Here is a 19,323-nt window from a genome sequence, read left to right as displayed (position 1 = left end):
AGAACACATCCCAACTTTCCTCCTGGAGTGATAAGGAATAACTTATTAGACTAGAGGTCAATAAGGGAGAAACTGTACTTGTTGCAGCAAATAAGGATGTGAGGGATAGTGTACCCACAGCTCTACCTCTCAAGAAGAAAAGGTGTTTTTGAACTTGAGGTAACTGTTGCTCATCTGTATTCTCTCAAAAGAATATAGAGCTGAAAAGGCAATAAAACAGTCTCTGGAATCATTCTCTCAACAGGATGAGTCCATTGAAATTCGCTCGTCAGCCAGAGCATCTTGTATTGAGTCAAGCACATCATCAGTAATCACTCTGATGAAGAGCCTAAACAAAAATCTTATGGACACAATACAAGAGAGTGCACAGTAAGGTTAAAGGTTTTGTTCCAGAAGCAACTTCTTCATTTATCATTTTACGATAAATAAGATGGTTGATGCCTTTACAGGTATAAGGAGGAAACGAGGATCTCAATTGCCAAATCTTCAGGATTCTCGTCTCCCTCCCCAGATAAGAACAGATCTGGATCCAATCGGAATGGATTTCCTATTTATAGGAGATCGGCAACTCTCTGACTATGAGTCAATTTATTGATGAGTCAGTTGAGGATCGGGGATTTACGAAACCCCATTGCACCGCCAGTGACCTCTCTTGAAGGGGCTATGGTGACTTTCTCATGCAGGTACAGAAGACCATACTTTGAGTGCTGAGAGAAACACTATGAGCCAAACACTAAGAGTTAAACACTTGGTGAGATTCTGAGAAGAACCAGTGAGATATCTGAACGAAAAATATGTGAGCATGAGTGAGTGCAAACACATAGGATATTGAGAAGAGTGAAACACTTGTGAGGTACATATAATAATAATTGGTATTGAAAGCTCACAAGTTGTTGAAAGAATTGACGGAAGCAACTACGGTTCATTCCATTTCACGTTGTGAACTTATGGTTGATGATTCTCTTGAATCAAGTGTCTTCACAGACATTGAGGAGGACTTAGGCCTTTGCCATAATTAAGCCTTTGTCTAACCTCCCAGAGCAAACAACTCTGGATCCTTAATTGGATAAGCCACTTAGTGGTTGGCAACTTGTGGACCATGATTCGGATTTATCTGATGAGTCTGCAGGGACTGGGAATTACGAACTCCCATTGCACCACCGGTGACCCCCTTTAAGGGTGGCTAAGGTGATTTTTTTGCAGGTACTCAGCATTTTGGAAGCTCAGTATTTGTGTGGAGGGATACACTTACAGAACTCGTGAGTGACACCCTTACCCAAAAACCGAGAGAAAATTGAGTGTTGAGTGATACACCTGCAGAACATTTTAGTGAGACACCTACTAATTACCAAATTTATACCAAAAGACAAAGTGGATGTTGTTACTGGAATGTTAGTTCTATTCATTACTTTTCCGTTTGGAACCTATTCTTTCAGCATAGGGACCAACCCAATCAAAGTAAACCCTTCTTCTGAACTCTTTCTTCGACCCCAGCTTTAGTGTTGTTTAATTCTCTATGGGGAGATTATCTTTTGGTACAGGAAGTATTGTACACGTTCCTTGACCATATTTGATACCACATATCCTCGGAGGATTCCACAACTAAGGGGGAGAATATATTTAGGGGGAGAATATATGAAAGGGGGAAGAAAAAGTAAGTTAGCTTTCTTCTGCTGTCTACAACTAAGGGGGAGTAAACTACTCTTTAGTGGTGTACTACTGAGGGAGATTCTTCTTTCAACTAAGGAGGAGGATTGATCTTTCATCTAAGGAAGATAGCTACTTATCACTAAGGGGAACCTGATCAAGGTAACGGGAGGAGAAGTATAAGGTGATACAATTATTCTTCAGAAAGTGGTAGACAAAAACTTATTCATTACCACTGAAGAATTCAATGAAGCTGCTGATTGTTCTTTGCATAATGGAATGTTTTGAATTCTCTTCAAGACAGACTATGAGGATTATCTGGCAGGTAAGCAAGAACCAGAGAAATAAAGGTGATATGCACATTTGTTATTTCTATTCATGAAATCTGGAAATGTATTATATGATCCAGAAACTTTGTAGCATTATTTACTAGTCCAGGACTTTACTTTTTCTAGTGTTAGTTGAGTTATCCTCCAGAGGATTTGCTTGTTATGATTAACAAACAAATAGGGGGAGATTGTAAGTCTAAATGTAAAGACAACCCTATCTGTTACATAGGGATGATAACTCAACAATAGAACAGGACAAGTAAATAACACTACGCCTGCACCGGAATCGGAAGATACGAAGACAAAGGTTGAAGAAGCCATTTACATTCTTGAAGGAATAAGTTCACTGGAAGAAGTTCATTAATATGTTCATGCCTCAGTGAAGAATAAAGATTGAAGTATTCAAGATTGTGGAAGCAATGAAGATGTTGTCCAAGTACTCGAAAGATTTCAGTGCAACCCCTGAAGCAAGATATTTCTATATATCTTGGTTGGTTATTTATAATCAACAAACTGAAGCATAAACTAACCCGGAACCGACTGATCAATGGTTGCTGACAAAGACGGTACAATGTTCAACTTCAGTGTTAGTCGCTTGTGAACCAGACCAGTGCACTAAGCGTCAGCACGTACGGAGCTTTGCAAAGTACTTATCGATCGAAGAATTGATCCAGTCATATCAAGTCATTTGTTCCACAGCCAAGCCAAGCCAAATGCCAGCTATGCCAAAGCTTACTGCTCAAATGCCATATGTCAAAGCTTCCACAGAAAGCCATATCAGGAAGTGACATTTTATATATGTGTGCACTTATATATTTGTATATGTACAAATATAATTATATATGTATATATGTATATTTAATTAAATATAATATATATAATATATATGTATATATGTTTTTTTTTAAACATATGTATATGTATATTTATATGTATATATATTTAAATAAATATATATGTATATAGTATATATATTTATATTTTACATAAACATTTATATATTTAAGTGTATATATATATATTATATTATGTGCATAAATATGTGTATATTTATATCTATAGATAATTATATATATATATCCCTATATATATTTATATTTATATTTACATATAATTTTATGTATATTATATATATTTAAATATATGAGAATATATTTAAATATATGTATATATATATATTACTATATGTTTATATAAATATTATTTATATACATTTATATATATATCTTTATTTATACATATATTTATATAATATTATGAATATAATATAAATATATGGATGGTGCATACTCAAGTCAATCTCAGTCAAAGGAGTGATAACAAGGAAAGCTTTTACTATGTGAGGAGCAACATTTGACCAAAAGTCAACAGCTCTTCCTCACTTAGAAATTTTCTAAGTACATCACAATGGAGTATCCCACTCTTGAGGAGCAAACTTTGACCAAAGTCAAAGTTCGTCCCAAGAGATGAGAGAGAACAAGGGACCTTCACCATGGAGCACAAGTTGGAGTTTTTACTTAGAATTATTTCCTAAGTCTTGGCTGATCAACTGGGAAGCGCAACTTGGAGCGCAACCTTTGACCAAGTCAAAGGTTGCGACTCTAATTCATCTCACTGTGGCACTAGTTGAAGTAACTACATTTGTCTAAGTAGAAGACTCTGTGGAGACCTGTGAGGCGCAAACTTTGACTAAGTCAAAGTTGGCGCCACACACACTCACATGGAAATCATGGCGCAACTTTCTTCACTTGGAAATTCTCCAAGTACTGAAGCAACAAGGCAACACAGTGAAGGAGTATGGAGGCGCAAGGTTTGACCGGCGCAACCTTTGACTTTCAAATAGGCGCCATGTTTGACTCCTGCTTGGCGCAACTTCAATTGCTTAGAATTATTCTAAGTAGAAGTTTTGCTTGAATCAGTCAAGCGCAACATTTGACTTAGTCAAATGTTGCGCCTCTGACTTATAATTCTTGGCGCAACTTTGAGTTTCTCTTGAGTTAGTTTTTATTTGGACAATTCAATTTAACCACAGTTAAACTGAATTCGTCCAGGACGAACTCAAGTCGTCCAGGACGAACTCGTTAACCATGGTTAGTTTATGAAAGCCTATAAATATGTGATTGTGGTTCTCACAATTTACATCATCCTTCGGGATGAAATGGCCAAGTGCTCTGCACGGCTACTCCCACTATACACACACCCTAGCCTAGCTTTGTAATAGAAATATCAGTAGTGGTTAGAGTTTGTAATATTGAGAGTAGTGGCCATTGTAGCCGAACCTTCGGGTTTGGATTTATAGCACCTTCGAGGTATTTATCAATATACAGATATACCTTGGAAAATATTGTGTGTTGGTTTAATATTTTCATATCCTCAGAAACCGACCCTATAAATATCCGGAACACGAAACCCATTACAGGACTGCAATTTGTTTATCCGCAAGATTCGAAAGAATTTTAAATTGTAGTGAGTATCGTATTCAACCCCCCCTTCTACGATACTTTGGACCTAACAGTCATCGGCAATATTTTTTTAAGTTTTGTACTTACAATACATTATAAGCATCTATTGTAATTATAACGTGGTTTTAACCTTTAATATCTATTTTTTGGTTGAATTTAACTATCAAGTTAACCGAATTTAAATTTGGCTTCTATACTCGATGCTCCTTTAAATTTTATGTGGTGCCCATGGCGGATAGACATTGCAATTTATGACTTTCCTTACATAATGTAACAATGTCACTTGTCATTTTCTCCTCTAATGATCTTTCTTCTAACAAAATCAGATAATTTAGAAAAATAAAATGGACTGAGCATCATATATATATATTTCATAGCATTTTCAATTACCCATGCTTGTTAAGGTTCATTCAATTAAAGTTTTGTGTTTCCTTTTGAATGTTTCTTGATTATTTTGTAAGCACGGACATTCTTGCATGTACGTCCATCCATCTCTATCTCCAGTAGATATAAATCATGCATAACTAGTGGTCTTACAAGTTACTTGCTTGGTTCATAACTACTTGAAAACACTTGTTTGGCGCACTTGATTAATTTATTATTGTTCTTATCTTTATTCTTTTTTGATCTTATTTAGCTTACTTAATTTTGTGGTGGGATAATATTTTGCTTGTTCTTCTCTATGGAGTATGGTAGGAATTTTCATGTATGCTGGACTTGCAAATCTTTTTAATTGATAAACTATACAAGTAATCTAATTTTCAAAAATTTTATGTGTCAATCACAAAACTCTATGTGATTGGGGTGGATTTCATATATAAATATTGATGTAACTTTTGAACTACAAGGAGACAAATATAAAATTGGTTGTTCATAATTATGCACTTCTAAAATTACATATTCCTCCTAGTCTAAATTTTATGATAATCGAACATATGTAACAACATAACTTTGTTTGGCTTGAACTCAAAGAAAACAAATTTGTAGGCCTCATTTCTTTACTTGGTTAATGCCAAGCAAACTATAGCATATGAAACCACTTGTATTTACAAATTACCTTTTGCAAATTACCTTTTGCAATACTTTTTTACAAATTACCTTTTGCAATACTTTTTTCCTTCATTTTCTTTGTAGGAGGCTTCGGTGGAGCATCATTATTGCTATTATCATTGACAAACTTAACTATTCCTAAAAATTATCAATAAAGTCCTCAACAAGTGGGAGACAATATTGTTACCAAAGATACAATCTCACATGTGCAAAATCTTGTGAACAAGGTAAAACAATCACACCTTTCATATTCTGTTGGGATTTATGGGTGATAGACAGCAGTCAACTTAACGTTTTCATGTACTTAGATTTATCTAAGTAGAACATACTGTCACAGGCAGAGTATGTCTTTGTAGTATAGTTTTATCTCTGTTAGAACTGTAATGTTCATACTTAGAAGAAGTTCAATTTGAAATTGTTCATGCCCCAAGGCGCAAAGACAAATGAAAGAAAGATCAAAGATAGCTACTGTCAAGATGTTAGACAGCAGTACTACACAAGGCATACAGTTGCAAAGTCTCAACAACAATTTTTGCTCTTGACATCAACTTTGGCTGAAGATCCGCAGGCATCAAGTTTCCGCTCGCATGACAGCAGAACATTGGCGTTCCTATCTAAAGCGTATTCAGGAAGCCAGAGTCATCTCAATCATTGTTTTGACAGCAAGTTCTGATGTCCCTATGTCACTGTCGCTGGAGATCTTGGATTAGATTTGATTCCACATCAAGTCAAATCCTGTGGCAGATAAAGATGTTCAATCCTAGGAATGCTGCACAAAGATGATTTGTAGCAGACCTATCAAGCCTACAGCTTCGACCTCAAGAATACACAAAGTCGTGGATAGCTACCTGGAGAGGAGACAAAGTCACTTTTGTTCACCTCTGAGTTACTCGAAATAGAATGTTCCTAGGTTGTCTTTCTTGCAATGTAACAACTGTAGAAATACATTTTAGGAATGTCACATGGGTTGTGTTCTGTAAAGTAGCCATATAAGCAAAAGACTACTTTATAGACCAAAAGAACCCGTGGTGCCCAAGTAAGGTTAAACACTGATATAATTATAGGAACCAAGCTTGAGCACAGAGTACGTGCAAACAATGATATCAAACAGAGAGAACACCAAGGGAGTGAAACACAAGTGTATTCTTTGAGAAACGAAGCTCGAGATTTATTCTTCGAGGTTGTAGCAAAACAGCAAAATAAATAAACCATTTATTTTGTAAAGTTAAACTACAAGTGTTCATAAATTAGTTTGCATTTCACTGTACTGATATAATTGAATCTTTAATTTGTTGTTGAATTAAGATTTAAATTTAATTATCAGTATTGCATTCAACCCTCCTTCTGCAATACATTCGAATCTCGAGAGTCAAAAAAATGTCGTTCTACAAATATATGAATTTCTCTAATCAAACGTGATTAATCATCCTTGCAATCCTAAATTTTTGGGTAAGATGTTTGATTGATAAAAATTAATTAGCAAAAGAGTGTAAGTTTGGAATTCGAAGATGACAGATGGTGAATTGTCTGTTGTCTTTTTAAAAATTATTTGTTTGTACCATATCTTTTTTATAATAAATTAATGTATATAAAAGAACATAACTACTTTTATAACATATATTCATGGCAATTTTTAGCTTACCAATATTCATTACTATGACAGAGGCTACAACGAATTTTAATGTTTACGTACATATGTAACTTCAAACAAATTGCATTACTATATATGATTAGTGCGTTTAGATTATTAATTTTTTACTATTTTTATTTTATCTCTATTTAAATGTAGTCTATGAAAAAATATATTGATAATTGCACAAAATCAAATATATAATAATTATAATACAAATTGCTAAAAAGAATCTTTTAACTACATACTTCAAGAGTTTGAGGCGAAGATTTCAAAGTTATACTTCTTCCAAAGGGGTATAACACTGAGTGAAGCCTAAACTTTATACTCTATAAAGGGGGTTAGGGTCTCTAAAGGGGGTTAGGGATTGCAAAAGAAACAAACAATCTATCTTAGTAGTAGATCTGAATGGGTTCTCAAGTGAAGAAGAAATTGAGAATTTATGGAGATGAAGAAGATAAAATCAGTAGTTTGCCTGACGAGCTTATTCATCACATTCTTTCATTTACCGATGCTAAAGAAGCAGTTCAAACGAGCGTCCTTTCCAATCGATGGAAGTCTTTATGGATTACTCTCCCTTTTCTTAATTTCGGTGAGTACAGATACTCTTCACCTAAAAACAATACTAAGTTTATCCGCCATGTTCTGTCTAAACGAAACCGTCAATCCGATCTTTTCGAATTGAACTTCTGTGTTTACAACAAAGGACTCCGTCGATGTTTAATTGAAAATGTTGTTGAGTATGCAATCTCTCACAATGTGCAATCCCTGGATTTTGGTTTATTGTATAAACATCAACCGTTTAAGCTATCTACCTTTAATTCTAATTCACTGAAAAAACTTACATTACGAGTCAGACTTGAAGAATTTGCTATGCAATTGGGTTGCTGGGATTTACCTTGCCTAACAACTCTCTTCTTGAAATACCCAGATTTTGATTTGACTAAAGGTAACCAAATTTCAGATTCATGGTTTACATGCTTGCCTTCCTTGAGAGATCTGGGTCTTGAAAATTGGGACTTGTCAATATCATCTTTCTCTTTCAGTATCCCCGATTTAACAACCCTCCGCTTGTCCAACTGCATATTGCCTAAAATGGTGTTGGATCTCCCATCTTTAATTACTCTAGATCTGCACAATGTAAATCTTCCATATGATATGAGTGACATGATCTCTACACTTATCAATCTACAAAATCTTACCATATCTTCACCATTTACACAAGACCATGTCATATCTTGTCCTCGTCCTTTGTTGAACCTGAATATTAGGACCAGCTCCAGCCGCTATGATAGTGGTTCTGGTTACATTATAGTTTTTGCACCAAAAATCTGCAATTTCACTTCTTATGGTATCTTTGCAACAACATTTGGAGTACCTGAGCTGGAGACTGTAAATATAAGGCTACAGGGTTGGTTTCAGGGCCTGCAATCCTCTAAGGAAGAAATTTATCACCGGTTAACGAATATGTTTCCAGGACTTGGTAATGCAAAAACTCTTACTTTTGACTTGGAGAGCATTAAGGTAACTTCATATACGTATATTCCCACAATATTGGAAATTTCTTTATATCTTGGTTTATTTTATTCTGTAACTTGATGTCATATATTTAACAATTGAATTCATAGGTACTTTGTCTTGGATTTGAATCAAGATTTTGAGTTGTCTTTATTGTGCTCAGTTTGTGGGATTGTTTTTTTTTATAGGCACTGAATGAGATTTCCAGCCTTCTTGTATGGCTTCCATCTCCGTTCAGTAACATGAAGTATATAAAGATACCAAAGACATATAAACAATCAAATATGTCTAGTGCTCTTAGGAGCTACTTACTTGGTGGTTCTCCAAGATCCACCATAGTCACAACATTACCTCAGGTATTTCATGACTCTATTTTTATATTTTTCACAATTCAATGTATTTTTTTGTTTGTTTATGTATATTTTTTTCAACCTATGCTATTTCAGAATGACATCCGTTTAATCTAAAGATGTTGATCTTAGATTAATAATCCATTAAAAATAAGTGTTTGTTTAGATGTTGAACATATTAATGAACTTGTTTCAGTGGACGGATGTTCATATCTAATTTCTTAATTGTCTGTGTTTGTTTGTATCAGATCTCCAACCTCTTGATTCATGTATCATACTTATGTATTGTTTCATGTTCTTTTGTTGTGTTGAGTTATCGTATTTACATTACGAGTCACATTATGCTTTACAACTATTCTTCCACAAGTCTTCTTTTGTATATATCATTCAACCCATTAAGTTTTTGTTTCATAGTGAACACCATCCATCTATATCCTACTATCTTTCTTTTAGTCGGAGGATGAATTAAATTTCAGGTGCCATAATGAACTAATGAATTCATCTCTACTACCATGGCATCTTTTTACTTTGGATCACATAAAGCATCCTTCCAGGTATGTCGAATAGGAACGATAGACAAGGATGAAACAAAAGCAAGTGAATGATAGACAAGGATGCTTTATGTGAAGGATCACATAAAGCATCCTTCCAGGTATGTCAATGAGGAAGGTGAAGAGTCATAATGATACTATTTGATCAGTATTAAAATAATACCCGTTCCTATGCCTCTGTCGCACCTTGATAGCCTCTTGGGTTGCATCCACCTCATCCCCTGATTTTGACGTGATGGTGCAAGGGATAAAATTTTTTTGATAGTGTGGTATAGCTTGTTGCAATAGTCATATAAAGTAATAGGTTTTTTCATCCATATAAATAACCGGAATTTGTTTAGCTTTTTCTAGCTCAGGTTGCTTGCTAAACATTTTTGGTTAAAAGTGCGGATCTATAAGAAGGGACCATTGGGGACGCACTCTGATTATGACTTTCCTCTAACCGAAAAAAACCATATACATCCTCTGTAGTAGGAAATTAAATTTGTCCAGTGAGTTGTTCCTTTGTTGAGTCATACTCATTAGACAATCCATCAAAAAATTTCATCACCCTTTCTTCAGTCAGCATTTATTGATATTGTTCTTGGTTTTCGGCATGTTTAAGATTGGAAAAAGGGTACCAGTCAGAGTTGAGTATAGTAAAAATCAGACTCTTTTAAACTAGATTCTTTGCCTCATTTTCACTAGATTTTTTTAGAATTCCTCGTTCCCTGTCTTTGAACTGTTGTTTATGTATATATTTTCATTATTCGTTTCTTTCTAGTAGTAGCATTTATGCTATAGGAATAACTCAAGGATATAGAAATAAAGTTTCTTCTACTATAAATACATGAAAATGGATACGAAATTAAAAACGAATTTTTAAACACGGCAAGGGAAAGGGAAGGTAGACAAGGTAGATATGAGTTCAGAATCTAGTCTACTTTCTTTTTTGTATTTGTACACATCAATTATGGAAGGGGTAGCAACTTGTTAACCGGTAGGTGAGGATGCACGGCCATCGACCGCCCTCAACATTGTGAAAGTATTTGAATGATATAAGCTATTTGCATAAGTTAGTATTACTATCTTTTTAATGTTTCTTATTATTTGCATCAAAGTTTATATTTATTTCAAATCAAAAGAAATTAAGCTCAGAACCATGGTGATACATCTAAACATACAAAGGGTGATTACCACACATAATTATAGAACCCATTTGTTGAAATATAGAATATTTAATTGAGTTCCTAATGTTAGTCAATTGAATGTTATAATTCTTTATAACTAATAATTTTTATTTGCTTCTAATATAAAATAAAGTAGTTGAAAATCTATTTATATTTGGTTTATTCGGACATTGTCTCTATCTTATGCCACTGTATATTGCTGTAAACTATCGGTTGAATATATCATTTAGTTTCTGTGGAAATACCTCCCTCGTTTTCTAGAACTCGATAGGGCCACGTAGATTATTTTTGTGCTTTGCATGTTATACACTTGATGAATACATAGTATTTGAGAATTTATTATATTTATTTTTTCTGAAAGTTAGTATATGAACAATCTGTATCCCCGTGTGCACAAATATATCTTGTGAAAGTTGGTTGTCTAGGTGATAACTTCAATTTTTAAGAGCACTTGTTTATTTGGGTTGTAAAAAGGATCCGAGATCTAGATCAATAGATTTAAATCATATTAGAGGCTAGCATTTGTTAGTTTGCAACGGAAAATATACATCCTTTATTTTTTATGTATTCGGGCCGATTGTCAAGTTAGACTCTACTATTTTCACAAATAAACACCCGTGTGTTTTCTCGATTATGGGATTCTAACCCAGTTATTGATATTGAGAATGAGACTCCAATAAACAGAGATTGATTCCCAAGATGCAAACAATCATTAAATTTTTTGAATAGATCTTATATTAGTGTGGACTTTGATACACAACTGACTGAATTAGATTAAAACTGAATGTATGGGCGATTTAAATTGAAACTCAAACTAATCTTGTCCTTACTTGAAGGGCTGGGTTAGGCGGGTGTTAAGGATTAGTTGCTAGATTAGACATGGGAACTAGAAATTTGAGTTTATAAGCTAGTTTACTATTCTATGTTATAAAACTAGTATATTTATTATAAAGCAACTATTGGAGACATGTCAACTTGCTCAATGATGTTGCCCAAATTAAAAGAAAGACTCCATTATAATTCTAAATTTGATGTAGATCTTAAATGTACGCAAAAAAATGTACTCACTCAAATTGTAAAAAATGAGTGCTCCAATAATGGCTTTGTGATTCCCTAAAACACTAGCACATACAACACGTGCATTATTCTCAAGGCACCACTATATATGCATGTCCTAAATAATTTTTATCAATAAAAAATTTAGTTTCCCTGTATTCAACATATCTCTCTCCTCTCATCTTTTCTCTTTGCTCCAATAATAATACAAATATAGTACTCCCTCCGTCCCATTGAGTAGTATACATATGGGGAGTGACACGGAGGTTAAGAAAAAAGTGTAATTTAGTGAAGAAAAGTAAGAAAAGTGGGTGAAGTGGTGGGACCCGTTAATATTGAATGTGCAAAATGAGTGTAATGTGAGTAAAGTGGTGGGACCTACTAATATTTAATTTATAAAGTGGGTGTAGTGGAAGAAAGTAGTGGGTGTTGTTAACATTTTATATTATAAAAACTTACTATTTTTGGTATGTATACTATTGATGGGACGTCCCAAAAAGGAAACTGTTTACAATTCAATCAGACAGAGGGAGTATTATTTTAATTATATGACACAATCATAACATATTGTTGGAGTTCATATACCAAGATAATGTCCTAAATCAATAGGACACTATTTTTTAATATATTTATACAACACTTCTTACGACATTGTTGGATTTGCTCTAAGTCGATATTGTTTGGTGAACTGATTAATAAAAAAGAGAAGACCCAAAAATAAGGTGACAAAAATTTTGAGGTCACACGCTAGTTTAACTTTTTTTAGTTTAAACTAATATCTGGAAAAGTGCAAGTATTGTCAATTAGATGCTCTAGCAACATATATCATGCACATCAGCAATGGCGAAAATGTGTAATGTACTAATCTCTAGCAACATATAGGGTTTTCGAAAATGGCGAAAATGTGTAATGCACATATATATATCATGTTGTTTACAAAACATGCTTCCTCAAACAATAGCAGTTTCTATGACAAAACAAAATGTTCTGCTACAAGATCATTTGGCAGCTCCAAACAAGGAGCTGGTTGATTCTCACAATATACATTAAAATCTGAGTGTTAACACTATAAACATGAATTTGCAGGAAGAGCATGTTATGGAAGACCCAGTAGTAGATTCTGACAGGGTTAGATGTAGTGATGCTCCCCTGGAACGGACCAAAAAAGATCAGGCAAGCTCTTCCCAAGGGGATAAAGATTCTGGGTTATGGCGGGGCCACGAGGTAAACCCGGAGTTTGTATGCCTGCTTGATCGCATAATGCATACGTATCCGGAAACCTTTGAGCACTTTACTACAAAAAACAAGATGTTGAGTGCAATGAATCTGAACCTATTGTGCACCTCCCTTGACAACTTCAGTAAAGTATCTCTGACTGAGGTTGATTGTGAGATGATTGATGGGTACAGGGATATATGTGCTTACTTGCAGATTCAGGGATTCGATGTAAGTTGGGTGGTGAACCGCTTGAACTACATAGAACATCTTTGCTTTTCTCAGCCCTTGATTCCCGAGCTTCATGGAATTGACTGTTGTATCGAAGGGGCCAAAACTGAAGTACAAAACATGCAAGCTCATGTTGACGATGCCAAAATGAACATACAAGGTCTGCAGGCTCGTGGCAAAATTAATGTACAAGATCTGCAGGCTCGTGTTGATTATTCCAAAACAAAATTGCAAGAGTTGCAGAATCTTCGCAGGAAGAAGATGACAGAAATTGAGAAAGCTTTTGGAACTAGGGGTACTGATCTTGCTGTCGGTTTGATTGGAGACTATCTACTGTCTAGTCCTTAATTTCATAACTCTCATGGATTGGTGCATCTAAGACTTTTTTCTTACCTTTGTCGGTTGCCTATTGATTTTTCGAGAACCAGTGTTTTCTTGCTCTCTATTTGACAGTTCTTGGTCTTTGGTTATCAACTAAATTTTAAACTGTAAGGGTATTTATTTAATTGTATGCATGAACATCTGGTTTAATTGCCCTTTGAATTCTGACAGCTGGTTTAATTGTCTTTTGAATTTAATTATGCTTTTTCAAAAGATGTATTTGGAAAATAATTCTTTATTTATTTTCCATATTTAACCCAAATTTGTATGAGATGTTTTAATAAATGTGTAGTGAATAAATGAATGATATTTAACAATTATGATGTCTAAATATACGTATGTCCTAGCAATGTGTAATTTCCAGCTGAATCGTGTAATTCTTCTTGGTACTCTGCTGTTTCACAGTCACACCAGAAGGTTTACAGAGAGTTAAAAGGCTTGCATGGTATACTAAAAGTTCAACCTGATTCCGATTTTATTGGTGTGACCGAAGTTGTGTCTTACTGTAGTTAATTGCACTATATTTGTATTATCCGGATTTCTCAACACCATAATCCATGGTCATCGTTCACCTTTTCCTTGGTTTCAGGTAGGTCCGTCAGGCGTCAGTTTTAAAACTTTGCTACTGAAACACTATGCATTGAGTTCCTTTCTTTGTACAGATATAATTTAGATTCTTGAACAATTTATTGAGATTACCTAAACTGTACAGGACAATGTGCGCAATGAAACTTATAGGCTCGCTATCTTGCATCATCAGGATAACTACATTAAAGACAGAGTAAGGCGATTGTACTGCTTTAGATTTTAGAATATCAAAATAATAGCGTATTAGCCACTGCAAACTTATTGCACTGAGCTCACCTTATATTTTGAAAATTAGATCCTAGACAGCAGATATGATCCTATTAACTGCTCTTTTGCCGAGTAAGATGATATGTTTTATTACCACGCATTCAGGTTGTGGTTGATGTTGGTTCAGGAAGAGGGATTCTTTCTGTATTGTGTGCTCAGGCTGGTGCAAAACGAGTAAGAATTTATGTCTTTATTTTCATTAATTTGCTATGTTGATATATTCACATTTCACACATACACACACAAATATCGTCAACAAGATGCTACATTGTTCTGTTATATCGTGTAGTCTGTTATCCGAATAGCTAGTTTTCATGTCATTCTTCTTAGTAAAATGGTAAATTTCTCCTTTTTGACTGTATTTATCAGGCACAAAAAGTCGTGGGGCCAATAATCTATCTGAAAGGGTCATTCTTTTACATGAATGTGTGGAGGTAGACTCCTCTTTGATAATTCAATAAGATCCCTGTGCTAGATCAACTTACCCAGATTCATGCTTACACAAAGGACTGCAGGATGTTGGAATTAATGAAAACGTCGATGTTATAGTTCAGACTGGATGGATCACTTACTTCTCTATAACTTGAGGTTATTTTTTTATTTTGGTATACATATGGATTTTGGTTTCGGTATCTCGTTCTACTTTAGGTTTCTGGTGTCATTGTTATAACCGTTCGTTGTAACTTGCATTGGCTACTTTGCAGAACATCTTGGGGAGCGTCCTTACAGCCAGAGATCGCCTGCTAAAACCTGGTGGACTTATTATGTCTTCAAAGGCGACGGTATTGGAACTATAATTTTTTTAAGCATAATCTTGAAGAACCTTTGAATCGTAAACCAGGATTAACTTATACATGTCTTAATAATAAGTAGTAAGAGGTAAGAGAATCTATTCAACCACAAATAATGCATGATTATTTTTTGCTTTGTCTGCAGCTGTATATAGCTCCTGTCACTCTTCCTGACAGATACAATTCAAAAATTGATATTTATAGCAATGTCTATGGAATTGACAGTGAGTGTTCCTATGAAATCACCTATAATATAGTATTTGCCTGTTTACTTTTCAACGTAGTTTCATTTGTCCTTGGCATTATCTTGGTAGACATCTCGAGCACAATTAATTTCATTCATGCTTAAGTCATCATATGAAAACATCAATGCTTCAGTAACTCGCAAGTCACAATCTTCTTTCAGGAGACTTTACCAACATAAAGTTTTCATACCTAGAGGCTGTAAGAGGGGTATTTTCTCCCCACTCATCTAGTATAAGAGTAAAACCTTAAGCAGAAGTTAAAGCAGATCTCAATGTTCTAGAAATCTGCTGTAGATAAAGAAATTTCAAAAGTTGGCCTCTCATAGCGACTCCTTACGCTCATCAACATTTTTTCACAGTATTTAGAGTATGATCAATGAGAAGACATTCAGCGCTTTTCTTCAGTGACATCCACTTACATACGCATCAGAAGGAACTGAGAAATGTGAGCTAGGAATTACATACACAATGCAGAAAACTGATTCCAGCAGAACCATCAGACTTTTTTTTGCAGATTGAACATTCCAAATGGTATTAGTTGTATGACTTTCCAATGGAATGAGTGTGTTTGAAACACTAAACATTTTCAGTTTCTAATATGCACTAATTGCCAGGTCCCAGATTCAGCGGAACAAAGTCATCCATGGGCCTCCGCGAAGTGGTTTATGATTGTGCACGCATTTACCTCCGTCTTGAATACAAGTTAGAAAAAGCACTTCTTTTCTTCATCAGTCCGACATCTGGAATTATTATTCCCCAAGTAGCTATATTCTTACCAAGATCATTACTACTGCAGGTCAGGGCACCGTTTCTTTCTGAGAGAAGCAGTAATGCGCTGATATGATTCTTGCTCTATGCAAATTCATTCTCACCTTTTAAGTAGCAAAAATAATCCATATGTTAAGTTCCCAGTTTCTGTGGTGAATTACGCTGATATAAATACTTATGTATCACACTCTATGTAGCCGTGGGTAGTCTGCAATTTCAAGGTTTAGACTTCTGATATTACTGGTTAAGTTCTTGACAAGTGTTATAAATACTTTTGCAGCTGGTAGAGGTACCTTCAAAGCAACCTAGAAGAAAGAGCAGGGTTCTGAATTCTGATTCATACTAATCTGCATTTTTCATGACCAACTTCCCCTGTTTAGGGATTAGCATTCACCCGGTCCCACTCGACCCCGATCCGATTTCGTCCCATCAGGATTGGGGATTCGGAGATGTTTTCGGAGTCCGCACGAAGAATGGAGTACTTGAATATTTGGATTTCATTTGATGGCGTCATCGACGAGCACTAATGATGAATGACAAGCAGTAACACGAAAAGCACTGTTATATATAATCACGCGAAAAATAATAAAATTGTTCATCATAATTCATAACCACTCGTACTAAAGGTGTGATACTATGTGCCTGTTTAGGTGCATAATTTAAATACTTCTTTTTTCCAAGAAGTCAGCTTCTCCTTTTCTTGATCCATTTGTGTAAAAAGCTCTCAAGCACTTAAAATAAGTTGAGAATGCTGGTTTTTGTTTCAAGACTTCTATTTATTTACACTTTAATCATTTATAAATCTTAACTTGCTTAAAAATTCTACTTCACTTTCTTTACTTTAAACAAAAAACACTTATTTTAAACTCATTCAAATGGCCCCTATGTTAGAGATAATTTCAACTCCCGCCCCACTCAATTATTTATCTCAAAAGATGGGACTCGACACATATTTTGAAACTCTCATAAAAATTAGTTTAATAAATTATTTTAAACTTTTTTTCTAAATAAAAGTTCAGTGTTTACATTTTTATATAGAAAAAGAAAATTTTGAAAAAAATTGTGAACCTATACTTTATATTCACCTTAAATGTGTCACACAGTTGAAAAAAAAATGCAAAAAAAATGAGAAGAATGAAAGGAATATGTAATTTGATATTTTACCCTATCCTATAAACAAAGTAAAATGACTAAATTCATTTGTACTTGATTTAATATCCTGTAAAAACAGTAAAATGACTAATTTTATTTAATATTTCATACATTATAATGTATAAGAGACTTATTGAGTGATTGGTATATATTTTTTTAATGAGTGATCTTTATTATATGTATCAAGTACTTATTTAACATATGATATTATACTCTCTCTGTTCCTTTTTATTAGTCACTTTGACTTTTTTCACGTATTTTGAGGTGAAAAAAAACGTATTTCTACACATTATTTATCAAAATTTCTTTTTCTAAATAAAAATATAGATGTTAAACTTTATTCAGCAAAAAAATTTTGAAAAATAATACGTAGAAGTATGTTTTTTTGTACATCTTAAATTACGTGCATTCGTGCACAAAGTCAAAGTGACTAACATAAAAGAACGGAAGGAGTATTGTTACCGGTTTGACTCTATTAGTAGTGATTAGTGAAAAGTAGATAAAATTATGAAGTTACATATGATTATAATAATTTTAAGATAATATATATCTGATTAATGCTCCGATGAATCTCCAATTTTCTGATTAATCGCTAGAAGGTATCCGGCCGTGGTGCGAGACACCTAACGATTTCTAGAAGACTAATAACAAGAAGTACAAATTTCATTGATAACAACATTTCATGAATATTTGTATTTATTGCATCGATTATAAAGACTCAATAATGATTTATGGCGTAGATTTAGGGGCTGGTATTGTATCATGACTATAAATACAATAAAAGTCATTAAAAATCACAATACAATATCAGCCCCTAGGTGTATTCAATTAAGATTTTTAAATACTCTTTAAAAGTAAAGAGGTATTGTATCAGGATTTTAAAAAAGTCTTTCAAAGTTTGAGGTATTGAATTACCACTTTTAAAAAGTTATTAAAAGTCAGTTGTTATTCAATATATCAATGACTTTGGTGGAAATATATAATTGATAGACTTTTAATGACTTTCTATGAAAAATTGCATATATTTTTTCAGAAAATTGTCAGGCCATTCCTGAAAAGATTTGACATGACTTTATCTTCCCTCAATTAACCGGTCGCTCCAACCTAGGGTTCATCCTCTGCGAAAAGTCTCTTCAATTCATTATTTTTCTTCTCTACTATGGTTTTTTATTATCATTTTGTGTTTTTACATACATATAGATCTACTTGCTTCTACTCATGATTTTTAATTTATACAGATTGTCGAAGATCTCAATCTTGTTATAAGCATAAAACAAAAATTCAGCTACATTCAGAGCCTACCAGGCATATATGCCATGCAAAGGCCATACCTACCAGTTAAACATCCGTACACCTTCAAGCCTAACAATCCACATATAGTGACCGAATCAAGTGAAGCAGAATTTTGTATCGACGAGAAGCACTACTTAAGTAGACCAAAAATGTTGCAGTATTAAGTAGACCAAAAATGTTGCAGTATTAAGTAGACCAAAAATGTTGCAGTATATATAATACAGCAATAATACCTTGTACTCGATTTTGTAGTCGCCAGATTTGTGAACATACACCCAACTTAGGTATAGCATAAGATCGAGAGGGTATAACAAAAGGTCTAGAGGGTTTCAGAGAGGCTATTTATGATTTTAATAAAAGTCTATTAAAGTATTTCAAAGTCATGAATTTGTAAAAAAAAGTCCATTAACTTTTTAAAAGTCATTGTCTCGGGAGTCATGAATTATTTTTGAAATCTTAAGAAGTCAACGAGAGTCATTAAAAGTCTATAAAATCCATTAAAGTCATCTTCCCAAAATTTGTCATTAAAAGTTATGATACAATACCAGCCCCCTATAGATTTTAAAAGTCAATAAAAGTCATTGAAAATCACAATATAATATCAGCCCCTTAGTCTCGAGTAGATGATTT

General features: G+C 34.0%; 1 protein-coding gene and 1 long non-coding RNA gene across 2 annotated transcripts; both read left to right on the top strand.

Annotated features, from left to right (window-relative positions):
* Positions 1 to 7,472: 7,472 nt before the first annotated feature.
* Positions 7,473 to 13,556, top strand: LOC108201293 (uncharacterized). Its single transcript, XM_017369584.2, has 3 exons — positions 7,473 to 8,642; positions 8,825 to 8,992; positions 12,849 to 13,556. The coding sequence occupies exons 1-3, from the start codon at positions 7,527 to 7,529 to the stop codon at positions 13,554 to 13,556; spliced, it is 1,992 nt and encodes a 663-aa protein (XP_017225073.1). The 5' UTR covers positions 7,473 to 7,526.
* Positions 13,557 to 14,883: 1,327 nt separating this feature from the next.
* Positions 14,884 to 16,225, top strand: LOC135149167 (uncharacterized). Its single transcript, XR_010287342.1, has 3 exons — positions 14,884 to 15,032; positions 15,149 to 16,011; positions 16,095 to 16,225. It is a non-coding gene; the product is annotated as an uncharacterized LOC135149167 (long non-coding RNA).
* Positions 16,226 to 19,323: the final 3,098 nt, after the last annotated feature.

This window comes from Daucus carota, chromosome 9 (assembly GCF_001625215.2).
Source record: "Daucus carota subsp. sativus chromosome 9, DH1 v3.0, whole genome shotgun sequence".
Classification (NCBI taxonomy): domain Eukaryota; kingdom Viridiplantae; phylum Streptophyta; class Magnoliopsida; order Apiales; family Apiaceae; genus Daucus; species Daucus carota.
Note: the sequence above shows the minus strand (reverse complement) of the source record. Positions and strands in the feature narration are given on the sequence as shown.